The sequence below is a fragment of the Choristoneura fumiferana genome, chromosome 21 (genome assembly GCF_025370935.1).
Source record: "Choristoneura fumiferana chromosome 21, NRCan_CFum_1, whole genome shotgun sequence".
Taxonomy (NCBI): Eukaryota; Metazoa; Arthropoda; class Insecta; order Lepidoptera; family Tortricidae; genus Choristoneura; species Choristoneura fumiferana.
In genome coordinates, this window is record NC_133492.1 from 490,183 (window position 1) to 503,955 (window position 13,773).

The window sequence follows — 13,773 nt, forward strand, 5'->3', positions numbered from 1 at the left end:
TTGGCATACTAGACTCAAAACAAGCCTTTTTTAAGGCTGTAGCCTTTTATAAGACTACTAGCTTTTGCCCGCGACTTCGTCCGCGTGGAATAGTAATTTTGGGAAGTATTTATTTATTTAGGATAACTATTGCCAATAATAGTACATATAAACTTCTACGGTTTACCGAAAATAACTATTTTAATACATTGCCTATAAATATAACTATTTTTTTTTGTTCTTCCATCCATCCATCCACCTGGTTTTTGGTAAAACTAAAATATTTTGCGGGTAGCTACAATTTAGCAATGACGTGTATTCTACCCTGCCAACACAAAAGACTAATTCTTCATAGTGAACTCTTGACACTTACGTCCTTTATTGTAAGTTAGGAGGGTAGGATTATAATTAAGACGGCATTTTTACTAAAGCATAGCTACACATATTTCCAATAATATACTTATTATGTAGTAATTTTTGGAATTGCTTAAGAACTTTCATCCCATATTTTCAAGTAAATAGGTTAAATTGAAAAGCGCCGGAGCAAATGTTTTTTAGGGTTCCGTACTAAAAAGGAAAAAAATGAACTCTTATAGGATACTTTGCTATCCGTCCGTCCGTCTATCAAACCTCTAAGTCAAGGCAATCAAAAGCTACAGTCATTAAAAGGTGTTTCCAAACCAATTGCCTAACAGAAAAAGTTATAGGGTACTTCCGGCTGTCCTAGAAACTTGGAATTTTGCATAAAGGTAGCTCTTATAGCACAATTAATAAAAAAATCTGAAAATCATAATTTTTCATGTCTGACTGTCTATGTGAATACGCCATCTAAAATGACCCCACATGAGTACATTTTGCCTATGAGCTTAGAAGGCTCTACTAACACTGCATCATCCCTCTGCTAACATTCCCTCGCATGTAAAATTTCAAAAACGCTTGAACAAATATATTTTATTTCTTATAAGTAGCCAATGCCAAATTTCATAAAGAACCATCGATTTATCTCCTTCCTTTTCATATAAAGTTTCATCCCTATTTCCCCCTCACAGGAAGAGTTTTAAAGACGCGCGAACAAAATATGTATTTATCTCTTAGCACGTGCCCAAATGCCAAGTTTCATAAAGAAACCGTCGAATTATCTTCGACAATGACGATCTTCCATATAAAGTTTCATCCCCTGTTCACCCCTCACAGGAAGAATTTTAAAAACGCGCGTAAAAAATCTGTTAATCTCTATCACGTACCAAATGCCAAGTTCATAAAGACCATCGATTTATCTTCGACAATGACGGATCTTCCATATAAACATTCATCCCCTATTTCACCCCTCATACGAAGAATTTTAAAAAACGTGCGAACAAATATCTATTTATCTCTTTTCATGTGCCGGAATGGCAAGTTTAATAAAGATTCATCGATTTATCTCGATAATGACGACATTCCACATAACTTTCATCCCTATTTCATCCCTTACAGGTCGAATTTTCAAAATAGCTCAAACAAATATAGACTTATTTCTTATTAAGTGCCTAAATGCCAAGTTTCATAGTTTTATCTTTGACAGCGACGAACTTCTACATATAAACTTTCATCCCCTATTTTAACCCCTTAAAGCCTCTTTTTCGCGATAAAAGGTAGCTATGTTCTTTCCCAAGGTCTATTCTATCTCTGTACCAATTTCATCAAAATCGGTTTAGCTGTTTAGACGTGAAAGCGTAAAGACAGACAGACAGACAGACAGACAGACAGAGTTACTTTCGCATTTATAATATTAGTAATGGATTTAAGCCTTTTAAGAATACACGCCGCGCTTTTTCGTCAGCCCGCTCTATAAAGACTTTAATTCTTTGAATTTGAGACCGAACGGCTCTAGTTCAAGATTCAAGTCAAAGTCTAAATATCTTTATTCGATTTAGGCTATAAAGCACTTATGAATTCAAAAAAAAACTACCACCGGTTGGAAAAACCTCTGTTGAGAAAGAATCCGGCAAGAAACTTAACGAGGTATATATTTTTAAAATAGATTTACAATATTATTAAATGATATCTATACATCACAAGTATTAAACACAACTTTATTTTTAACACAGTAAGAGTAGGTTCGCTATTTAAAGGGATCGCTAATGCGGATCGGAATTATTTCCAAATATCCCTGTCCATGATATAATCATTAACTTTATACTACCGCCTTAGATATAAAATGTCTTCTTGACAATAGATCTGAATTTGTATCCATTTCAATTGTAATATTTTTTGGAAATTTATTATAAAAACGTATGCAATTTCCCAGAAACGACTTTTGGAAATGATAAGACGCCTTGAGAAATATAATTGTATTAAAATGTAATTCGACGTTCCTGATATAAAACTCTTTTTAGAATTTCTCAAGCTCTATATTTCTTTAAAAATCCTGAACAGAACTGCATTTCCAATTAGCCCCAAGGAAATCGTATTAAGACTCAGACTTGCTAGCTTTCTTAGAATACTATCTGTTAATCTCTTATCTTAAATCCAAACTAATATCTAACGCTGTGACTTTGCAGTGTTGAACTAAAAATTACAGTTAAATTCTATATATGTTTGGTTAAAAATGTGTTTAAAATCTACATAATGTATTTGGAACTGAGTTTTGAACTTAAGTATCTTTGGTTTGTTTAAGTTAGTTATAAATAACTGCGAGTAGGAACATAATATAGATACGTCTGTCTAGACTAAACTGACAAAAAGATTTTGTTTTAGACACAAAAAAATCCGAAAAAAGAATGTAAAATTCGAACTTGTTGGGCAGTTACGTGATGTTACTATTACGTTTACTGTGAAATGGTTCCATGTTGTGGTGGCTCATGAATTAGGCTATTTTGCCTTCTTTTTTTAATTTGACTGTTGCAATTGCTACTCATTAAAATAGTCTTATAATATGGCTAGCCAAAGGGCTAAAGAGTGTTTTAGACTTTTGCCTTAGAGATACAAAAAACTTTTTTTAAATATAGCATATGAAAGCGTGTTTATTAAGACCTTACTAACTACCGTAAAAGTTTGTGAATAACAAAATATACGCTCACCAACAAATATACAAACATATTACGACACACAAGTACATTACGAGCTCTGTCGTCACGGCTCCGCGTCACACATATCCGTTATTCGCCGTCACCCACACGTGGATATCGGCCGGGAAATGACGGCTCCCACGGGCTGGAGTAATTCCATTTCGCGAGTTTAATCATCTGGTCGCACGAAAAGTAATGGAGGTTGGTTACAACTTTGATGTATTACAGTTACAACTGGGCGGTTATGAAGCGTTTCAGCCGCTATTTGTCGGGTATTACGAAAATCTAAGGATGAATGTCCGTGAACTAAGACAGGTGGTTTCCTAAGAAAAAAAAATATTATCCTGTTTAGTCTATCAGTTAGTTTAGCAGATTATTGGATACATATTTTTTCTTTTGTCAATCAAACAAAAATGACAAGATAAGCGCAAAATACAAACTGAAACATGGATACACAGAAAAAAACTAGAAAAGAGACCAGCGCTGGGAATTGAACCCGGGTCCTTAGCATTCCGTGCTGCGTGCTATACCCCTCCACCACCACTGGTGTCTAGACACAAATTTCTTCAATGCACCACACTTAAGCAGCGACACAGCGATTTTCGTTGGATTCACGGGATTACCGTAAAAGTAACAATGGAGTTGAAAAGAATACAAAAATACTCCAAAAACCAATCTTAAAGATAGGGGCGTCAACCACGGCCACATACCACACCGCAAGTGGTGGTGATTGGGGAGTTTACTCATAGTCCTAGCTAGTTTGGATTGGAGACAAATTTTCCCATGATATTTTATTTTTACATTTAGTATTACATTACATATAAGTACCTACATTGATTATTTACATATTAATATTGTACCGTACATTGATTGCGAGAATACTTTAAAGCTCTTGATGGCAAAATCTAACTCAACGCTAATGAAAAAGAGAAAAAACGGAATACTGTTGAAAAACTGGAAATATCACGCTCGCTGAGCGTTTTTTTTTTTGCAACGAAAATCGGTTATAGGAGAAGGTGAACTGAAATTGCCTTTTTCGACGCTGCACGAATGAACAAATAATTTTGATGAAATAAACTGTGCAGCAAATTTTTTTCTGCGCAACAAAAATAAAAAAACTTTTATCGCTTATCACAAAGCAGGCTTATTGCAACTGCAAAAGTTACAGACCGAAGTGAATGAGTTGTGATGCTCAAAATAATCAACACGCAATTGTAATCTCATGATAATAAGAGGATCTCATCTATTTCTCTTGATGATTGTATTTATAATTTATTGAATCAGGCGTGAAGTCGAATTTTGCCAAACATTTGTTGGAACTAAAATCATTCTTTATCGGACTCAGATTCGTATGAAGTGTTACATTATTGTAGCAAGGGGTTTCGTCTCGATGTTTTAGAATGCATGGAGATAATTAGATACAACAGTATGGGGTCTATTATTAATGAGCAGGTAAATTTAGTTTCATCTCCCTTGCTACGGCTTGGATCTAATTTCAGCAATGGTAGTTAATAAAACATGCCTTGACAGTAAATAAATAAAAATCAAGGTAGTTTTGAAGGACGGTTAAAAAGTTTATTACTAATTTGTGGGTAGTTTTGTTTTGTTTCATAAAACGTATGTGGGTACTTGGGAAGTTACAGTGACAAGTTAAAATGGTGGTTGTGGTTGGTTAGTCTAACAACTGGTAGCATGGTGTACGGTTGTGTCACTCTGAAGATGAGCTCTGGTTGAGTTCGAAACGCGTCAGTGTAGTGTGGTGGTGGTGATAGATGGGTTTGTGTGATTTGTGTGTGTTCTTACAGTGTGGAGGTGGAGGAACTGCATGAATACGCATATTTTGCATAAGCTTAGCTATCGTAAGGTCGCGGGTGAGCAAGGAAATTATTTTAGTTCATTGATTGTATTTAGTCTAGTTTAGACCTGCAAAAAGAATCATGCAATTTGCATTTAATTATATTCGTATCCTAAATGCACAGACAGTCAGTGCATGAAATTTATGTAGTCACTAACATTAGAATTAAGCTATAAGTATTACTAACATTATGATCGTATTTTGGTCGAAATAAAATATTATTGTTATTATTATTACTTACATTGATCCGTTCGAATGACCGCTTCAAACTTGTTCTCTTTACGGCGTCCTAATGTTATCTGGGGGCACGGTAGTGCCCCCGCCAAGTCGCGCAAAGCAAGTCTTTTTCTTGCTGGTCTAAACTAGGCCTAATGATAATATTATATTTATTGGCGTCAAACTTATAACACCCTCTTTTTATTTCGGGGCTTAAAAATTAACCGTCACATTCAAACTAAAGGCTGACCAGGAATATAAAAAACCTGACGCGAGGGCAGCACTTCTACGTTTTATATTGCAACATTCTTTACCTTTTCTTTACACGCTTATTATACGATACCTACCAGTAATATTGACAACGGTGTCGGTGATGTTATTTAACGGAAAATTATCTAATCCCTCGGACTTTTTCTAAGAAAAATCCTACTTAATATTATAAATGCGAAAGTTTGTGAGTGAGTGAGTGAGATAAGTGTGAGTGAGTGAGTGAGTATGTTTGTTACTCCTTCACGCTGAAACGGATTTGAATGAAAATTGATATGTAGATAGTTGGACATCTGGAATAAAACATAGGCTACTTTTTATCCCGATATTCCCACGGGATAGGGATAAAATCTCGAAATAACAACCGCTGAGCATAGAGTAATGAAATTTGGTGTGTTTATTTTTAATGCAACGTCAATGAAAACCACGATTTAATTTTCAGGAATTCCAACGGGAATTTTTATAAATCCCGAAATTTCAATTCAGCTGATGGATCTAATGATTTACGTGTGCGAAACCGCGGGTAAAAACTAGTTATTCATACAAATACATATTTGCCCCGACGGGGGTCTAACCCGAGACCTCAAGCTTTATTGTCAGGTTCTCTACCAACTTGTCTATCCGGTCGTGTCTCAAAGTTTCTCAACATCTTCTGATTCTTTGTTCCAGGACGGGACGTTTTCCCTCGCAGACTTCACAGATGCTTACCAAGAGAATGAGGTGCAGAGAGTAATAAGAGCCTATGAGAATTCCATCTCCATCGACGTGCATTGCTCCACCAGCGGGGGCGGGGAGTGGGCCAAGCTGCCGGAGATGCCCTTCGTAAAACACTGCAAGATCAGGGTTAACCCCACAGACATATTGGACACTGGCTCACAAGCCATCAAGGATTTTATCGGTGAGTCACTGGAGCTATTTACTAATTTTATTAACTCTTAATTTTCAAAGTTATTTTTTACCGGATGTTACAAAAATACTACAAAAGCAGGAAGGAGGCTAAATGATCCCTTATAAGAATAATAATTAATGATACTTAATAACATCCCGGGGATCCTATGCCCCAATGACCTTCGATCTGAATTCCTTAGTTTCCTAATGTTTTTTGTAGCTTATTATATTAACAACAACGGCTTTAAGCAATATAGTATCCCATATTTACTTCAAAGTTCATTGTTTTCGAGATATTTGACATTAAAGTTGAACAAATTTAGGCCAAAAAACTGGTTTTCTGGCCATTACTTTTGTGTTAATTAGTTTCAAATGAAAACCCTCGACCAGTTTTTAGAGACGTCAAAGACGAACCCAAATATGTAGTATACGTTAAAGTAAGTGTTTTTTCAGACAATGTTTAAATAAATCATACAAAATTAAGTTTTTTTTTTCAAAATCCGGTAGACAAAAATAGAGATAAAAGATTGGAGAACCGATAGCCGTTTGACTTATTATTTTATCTGTAGTGCAAAAGTAGGCGATACGATTCAAAAGTTGTCAAAAATCGATGAAAACCTCGGGTAGCCCCTTAAAAAGAGTCTACGAAACCATAGTATCATTGTATGACTTACAGCCAGATACATACACATAGCGGTCAAACTTAATCGTTTGATACTATTATAGAGACGTCTCTTTATAAATTCAGCATTAAATTATTCACTCAACTAAATTTAACCTAAATAATCGATAATAACGTGACCTGATATAAGTCAATAGCGTCCCAAGACTATGCAAAATGAAGAGAAAATAACTACCTTTTATATTGTAGAAGGATATTTTGCTGAAGGGAGATTTTATTTTATTTTTAAAAGTAATTACGAGATTTTCTAAAAATGACTTCGTCGAAGAATCGGACCGATTCAAATGTGAAAAAAGCTTTTATTTAGTTTCACCTGTCCCGTTGTCTGCCTGTCTGTCTGTCTGTAGTCAAATCTTGCAAATTAAAGTCGACCAACTTCCAGCAGTTGGATTGACTTGAAATTTGGCATTCTTATGTAAATTATGTGACAATACAATAATTTGGTAGTGACATCCTGGTAGTCTGGTCTAGACGTGTGCGCCGATGCTAAAATCTACGGCGGCGGGCGCCGGTCAAAAATCGGCGGCGGCGGCGTGTTTTCGGCGTGATTTCGGCGCGGAGATTTTAAATAGAACTGTTTAATTTGTAGACTAATTTTTTATAGCAAGATTAGATAAAATGTACAGACAATGAAGCTTTAATTGACGCCTTGCAGCGGCTGTAATTGTCACGGACAAATATCATTTTGTCCACCCGTTTTGGACTTAAACGGGTCCTTTTTTCTTCTTCTTTTCTTTAAGATTCACCGTACCAGTAGAACTCGGAAGCTCTCGGAGTATACCCTATGTATGTATGAGTAACCTTCGACTGCAGTCTCCCGATGATGCTGAATAGACAAATTTCGAAATCCTTGCGACACGATATTCGTACCTTTAATACTGCTCGTGTTAAAGATACGATTGAGTGGAATAAAGGCTCTAAAGTGTTTGCAAGAGATATGTCTATTGGGCAAAACCAAATGACAAAGTTGAAGAGAGATGATGGCAGTGTAGCGTGGACTAAAGCGGAAGTGTTGAGGGAAATCGAGGAGTTCTATGGACGGCTCGACTCGGTCACTAAGCCTGTTTTCAGCGCGGCGACTCAAGACCCAAGAGCCAAACTGACCCGACACTATACAGAAGATATCCCGGACATCAGTCTGTACGAGATAAGGATGGCCCTGAAACAGCTTAAGAACAACAAGGCGCCGGGTGAAGACGGAATTACGTCAGAGCTTCGGAAGGCGGGTGGATCACCGGCTCTTAAAGTCTTTCAGAGGCTCTTTAATTCCGTCTTGCTCGAAGGCACAACGCCAGAAGCGTGGAACAAGAGCGTTATGCTGTTGTTCTTCCTTCATGAAGGGCGATAACACCCTATTGAAGACCTACAGGCCCATCTCGCTGTTGAGCCATGTTTATAAGCTGCTTTCCAGGGTCATTTTATATCGTCTTGAATGCAGGGTCGATAGCTTCCAGCCAACCGAACAAGCCGGGTTCCGAAAAGGCTACCGTAGACCACATTCATACGCTGCGGCAGGTCATACAGAAGAACGAAGAGTATAACTTGCCGCCATGTCTAGCGTTTGTGGACTACGAGAAAGCCTTTAATTCGGTCGAAACGTGGGCGGTGTTAGAGTCTCTCCAACGATGCCGTATCGTATCGACTATCGATATATCGAAGTGTTGAAGTGTTTGTATAAAAATGCCACTATGTCGGTCCGAGTACAGGAACAGAGTTCAAAGGCCCCTGATGCCTGATGCCCTTGTAAAGATGCGTAAGACAGGGAGATGTCATATCTTCGACACTGTTTGCTGCCGGTTTGGAAGACGCCTTCAAGATTCTGAAATGGAAAGGACTAGGCATCAATATCAACGGCGAATACAACATCACTCACCTTCGGTTTTCCGACGATATCGTGGTGGTCATGGCAAAGTCGATGGAAGAACTCAGCACGATGCTCCAAGGCCTCAATCGAGTCTCCCAACGGGTGGGCCTCAAAATGAACAGGGACAAGACAAAGGTCATGTCGAATGTCCATGTGGTGCCTATCCCTATTTTGGTGGAGAATTTGGTTCTTGAAGTTGTTGACGCGTATGATACCTAGGACAAACCGTCCAATTAGGTAAGTCCAACTTCGAGAAGGAGGTCAATCGTCGAATCCAACCCGGATTGTCAGCGTTTGGGAAACTCCGCAACGTCTTTTCGTACAAAATTCCTCAGTGTCCTAAGACAAAAGTCTTTAACCAATGTGTGTTGCCAGTTGCCAGTGATGACATATGGATCCGAGACGTTGTGCTTCACTATATGCCTTATAAATAGGCTCAGAGTTGCTCAGCGAGCTATGGAAGCTATGCTTGGGGTTTCTCTACGGGATCGAATCAGAAATGAGGAGATACATAGAAGGGTCACCGACATAGCCAAGCGAAATAGCTCGTTGAAGTGGCAATGGGCAGGCCATATAGCACGGAGAACAGAAGTTCTGGAGTGGAGACCGCGGATCGGCAAGCGCAGCAGGACGTCCACCAACGAGATAGAGCGATGACTTGGTTATAGCCGCGGGTTCACGGTGGATGCAAGTCGCTGCCAACCCAAGCAACTGGATGTCTACGGGGAAGGCCTATGTCCAACAGTGGACGATCTATGGCTGAGATGATGATGATGTAACCAATGACTAATAATGATTCATTGTAGTAAAATATAGAATGCTTCGAAAGTCAGAAATTCAGTATAGAAAACATTTTGAACTCGCGCCGATTATACGCCGATACGCTGATCGGCGGCGGCGGCGGCGAAAAAATGGCGGCGGCGGCGGCGGGTCGGCGCGGCGCACACGTCTAGTCTGATCAGGATCGTCTCCACAGGACGGAACTCTTCAACGGTTAATGGCATCGACTTGAAATTTGGTATGCAAATGTAGTTTGGGTGACAATACAAGCACAGTTAACAAAAAGTACAGTCAGCAAAAAAAAGCTTGAATTAAAAATTAAATTTTTACCAAAAAAATATTTGATATCAATCGAAAGAATGAAAAAAAAATAAGGCCATTATGCACGGTTTGACTTGAATTTACTATTAAGTGTAAAAAAAACTAAAACTAAGCTGAATATAATAAATCCTATACCCATATTGCCAACAATACAAATCCTCAAATAGCGGATAAATCACATGGAAACTTAATATCTTCAAACAATAACTTTTCCGCGGCTTACCATTATGTATGAGGAAAATACAGTTTCGTTCACAATCCCGCGGAATGATTGTCACTGTCAATTCAATAAAGATCTCATCAGATTTTCATTCGGTCTTATAAGCGTTACCGAAGTATATTATATAAGTCGGTATATCTTATCAAAATCGATTGTCAAACTAAGTCGTATCTTGATACAAAAAAAAAACAAAACGTTTATTCTGCAAAGGCCGCTAAGTGCTCTTTTACATGTCACTTTTTAGGGTTTTTATACTACTAGGTAGTGCTTTTGGAAATACCATCATTATCAAGAACAATGCATCGCAAAACGTTCAAGAGAAAGTTTTTCTTTTCAAAACAAATTCGGTTGAAACCAAAAAGTTGGACACCTTAACGCAGGTAGAATTGCTATTATTTTTTTCCGTTGTGACATTAAAATTATCTGATTAATTCCTTTTATATAGGTACAATCTTTTTTAATATTAAAAATGAGGTAAAGAAACATTCTAAGAAAGTTACTTATTTCATTCATTAATATTACGTGCAAAGCGTACGAAGTCTTAAAAATCTGCAATAAAAAAAAAGTAAAGCAGCTTCAGAATTATTAACACTGCTAAATAATATAATCACACTAGCCAAATAATTTAAACATACTGGCTAAATAATCCAATTACACGTACAATAGCTAAATAATAATTACAATAACAAAAATATTTTTTGTTCACTACTGTTACTCACCTTAATGCCTCGCGATCATAGAAAACTGCCAATTTCCTTTATCAATGGTGCTATTGTGCCTTTCAGTCATATTAAATTCAAGTGCATTGAATGCAACTCGAGCTCAGTAAGAAGCATTGAACTAACGATCCCTTTTGTGCACTGAACGAGTTGGTACAGCCACCATGTTAGGCAAACGGGAAGTATAATATTCTAATAATAGCTTAGCTTAAGCCGTGGTGGCCTAGTGGTTTGACCTATCGCCTCTCAAACAGAGGGTCGTGGGTTCAAACCCCAGCTCGCACCTCTGAGTTTTTCCAAATTCATGTGCGGAATTACATTTGAAATTTACCACGAGCTTTGTGGTGAAGGGAAACATCGTGAGGAAACCTGCACAAACCTGCGAAGCAATTCAATGGTGCGTGTGAAGTTCCCAATCCGCACTGGGCCCGCGTGGGGACTATAGCCCAAGCCCTCTTGTTCTGAGAGGAGGCCTGTGCCCAGCAGTGGGACGTATATAGGCTGGGATGATGGATGATGAATAGCTTATCAGTTATCAGGGATCTCGGAAACGGCTCCATTCTCTTCGGCTCTTGGACCTATCTGTGGGAAAACGCGTGTTTTCGAGTTGTAATGGTTTTTTTTGTATAAAATTCACGCGTAATAACATCAGCAATTCAAAAGCTGATCATTAGCATGGTGGTTACGCAGTAAGAGTGTTGGATTTATAAACAGGAGGTCTAGTATTCAAATCTAGGTCTTTTTCATCATCATCCCAGCCTATATACGTCCCACTGCAGGGCACATGCCTCCCCTCAGAATGAGAGGGCTTGGGCAGTAGTTCCCACGCGGGCCCAGTGCGGATTGGGAACTTCACACATACCATTGAATTGCTTCGCAGGTTTGTGCAGGTTTCCTCACGCTGTTTTCCTTCACCGTAAAGCTCGTGATAAATTTCAAATGTAATTCCGCACATGAATTCCGAAAAACTCAGAGATGCGAGCCGGGGTTTGCTAGGTCTTTTTATTTAAAAAAAATGATTTGCTTTTTATTTGCAACCTTTTCGACCACTTTACGAAATGTCACTATTTCGGCTTTGTATACATCATAGCACTATACCTCGTAACTTTTAGACACCCTAGCCTTTGCTCATCAGGGAGTTTGTCTCGCAATTTGCCACATTGTCACCCTAGCGGCACGAGAGCGCTACGCCAAATTGCTACGCCGTAGCAAGCTAGCTATATTTGGTCTACGCGTTTACGTAGATGACATCATAATACGTTATTTGATTTTTTTAATTTATTTTATGAATCATAGCTTGTCAATGCATGTTATTGGATGAAAACACAATTGTAAACTGTCATTATTGCTAAATTATCGTTTTTTTTATCGTTTATTATTATATTTCATTATAATAACATTAATTCCTCTAACTTTGAACATCACAATTTAATCATCCTTCATACAGCAATACACTACCATCTACAGAACTTTGTCGAACTAAGTGAATAATTCACAAACTTGTTACCAAGTTGGCGTATCACAAATGCATATTGCGACATGGTTTCAGCCTATAGACCGCTTTATTACTCGAGCTAGTTGAAGTTAATTTCCAGTTGTATATATGAGTTCATCATCATCCCAGCCTAGGTCAAGGACTTTAATTCATGAGCCACCATGGAACCTTTTCAAAGGAAAAGTCATTACGATTTTCCTTTTTAATTAATGCGATGTCACTGTGACGTTTACTGTGAAATGGTTCCATGGTGGCCAATGAATTAAAGTCCTTGACCGTACACGTCCCACTGATGAGTACAGACTTGATCACACAGTTTCTAAACTTTATGTATGAGACTTGCCTTAACCCGCAGCTATAATATTTTGAAATATACAACAACGACAGTTTGTCAGTTGTATTTTGTTAATTTTCTTTTGTACAATAAAAAGTTTACATACATACATACATACATACGACAGTTTACTTACACGATGCTTGTTATCATGGCGACGCAATAAATAAATGTCTTAGTTTGGCCTGAAAAGGTTACTGTAACAATTTGAAAGGACAACGGTTCTTCACCGTTCTTGGACAGTGTCCTCTATTCTTGTTTAAACTTAAAATATTATCTTACGGGAACGCTTTACCTAGTATCTTATGTCTCGATGCAGATCTTTGTATATCTGTACAACAAGTTTCATATAAATATCCGTTCAGCCGTTATTGCGTGATTGTGTAACAAACAAACTGTAACATTTATAATATTAGTAGGATTACATTCGAAATTTACCACGAACATTACGGTAAACCTGCACAGCCCTGCGAAGCAATTCAATGATATGTGTGAAGTTCCCAAGTCACACTGGGACCGCGTGGGGACTACGGTCCAAATCCTCTCATTTATAATAGTGTAACTAAACAACTATTTTTTAAAAGATCCTTTTAAACTGACTTAAAAAAAAATGCAATTATTTCATTCAAACTTTTCCAAGACGTGACCTCATGCATCTATAAATTGGTAACCGTTATCCGACTTAATCACCAATATAATTATAATGCGTATTGCTCAAATTCTTTTGAATTCTCATTAATTTGATGATGATCTTCTATTTTAATAATGTTTGCTAAGACGGTGAAGATGAGGGAAACAACATAATTAAACGCTGAATATTGACTCAAATAAGCGAGTGACTTTTTTCACCCATAAATTGGTAACCATTATCCGATTTATGTATAATTGTTACAAAATACTCAACTGTTATCTTTTGTTTGACCTCGAACATTAATAAGGAGATTACTGCTTCCAAAGAAAGTTTCTGATCTCGTAACATCTTAAATTTCCCGTCTGAATATACATAATTTCCCTTTTACCATGTATTTATGCATAACTCCTAAGTATGAGAAATTTGCGAGTGTTAGAATGAAATTGCTTACATTGTCGAACTAAAGCTTAAG

General features: G+C 37.6%; 1 protein-coding gene across 1 annotated transcript in view; it reads left to right on the forward strand.

Annotated features, from left to right (window-relative positions):
• The first annotated feature begins 3,224 nt into the window (after positions 1 to 3,224).
• The window catches only part of LOC141439948 (uncharacterized), a 40,152-nt gene continuing 29,603 nt past the window's right edge, over positions 3,225 to 13,773 (forward strand). Inside the window, exons 1-2 of the mRNA XM_074104413.1 lie at positions 3,225 to 3,230; positions 6,037 to 6,265. Coding sequence (XP_073960514.1) covers positions 3,225 to 3,230; positions 6,037 to 6,265 — 235 coding nt within the window. The remainder of the gene's footprint in view (positions 3,231 to 6,036; positions 6,266 to 13,773) is intronic.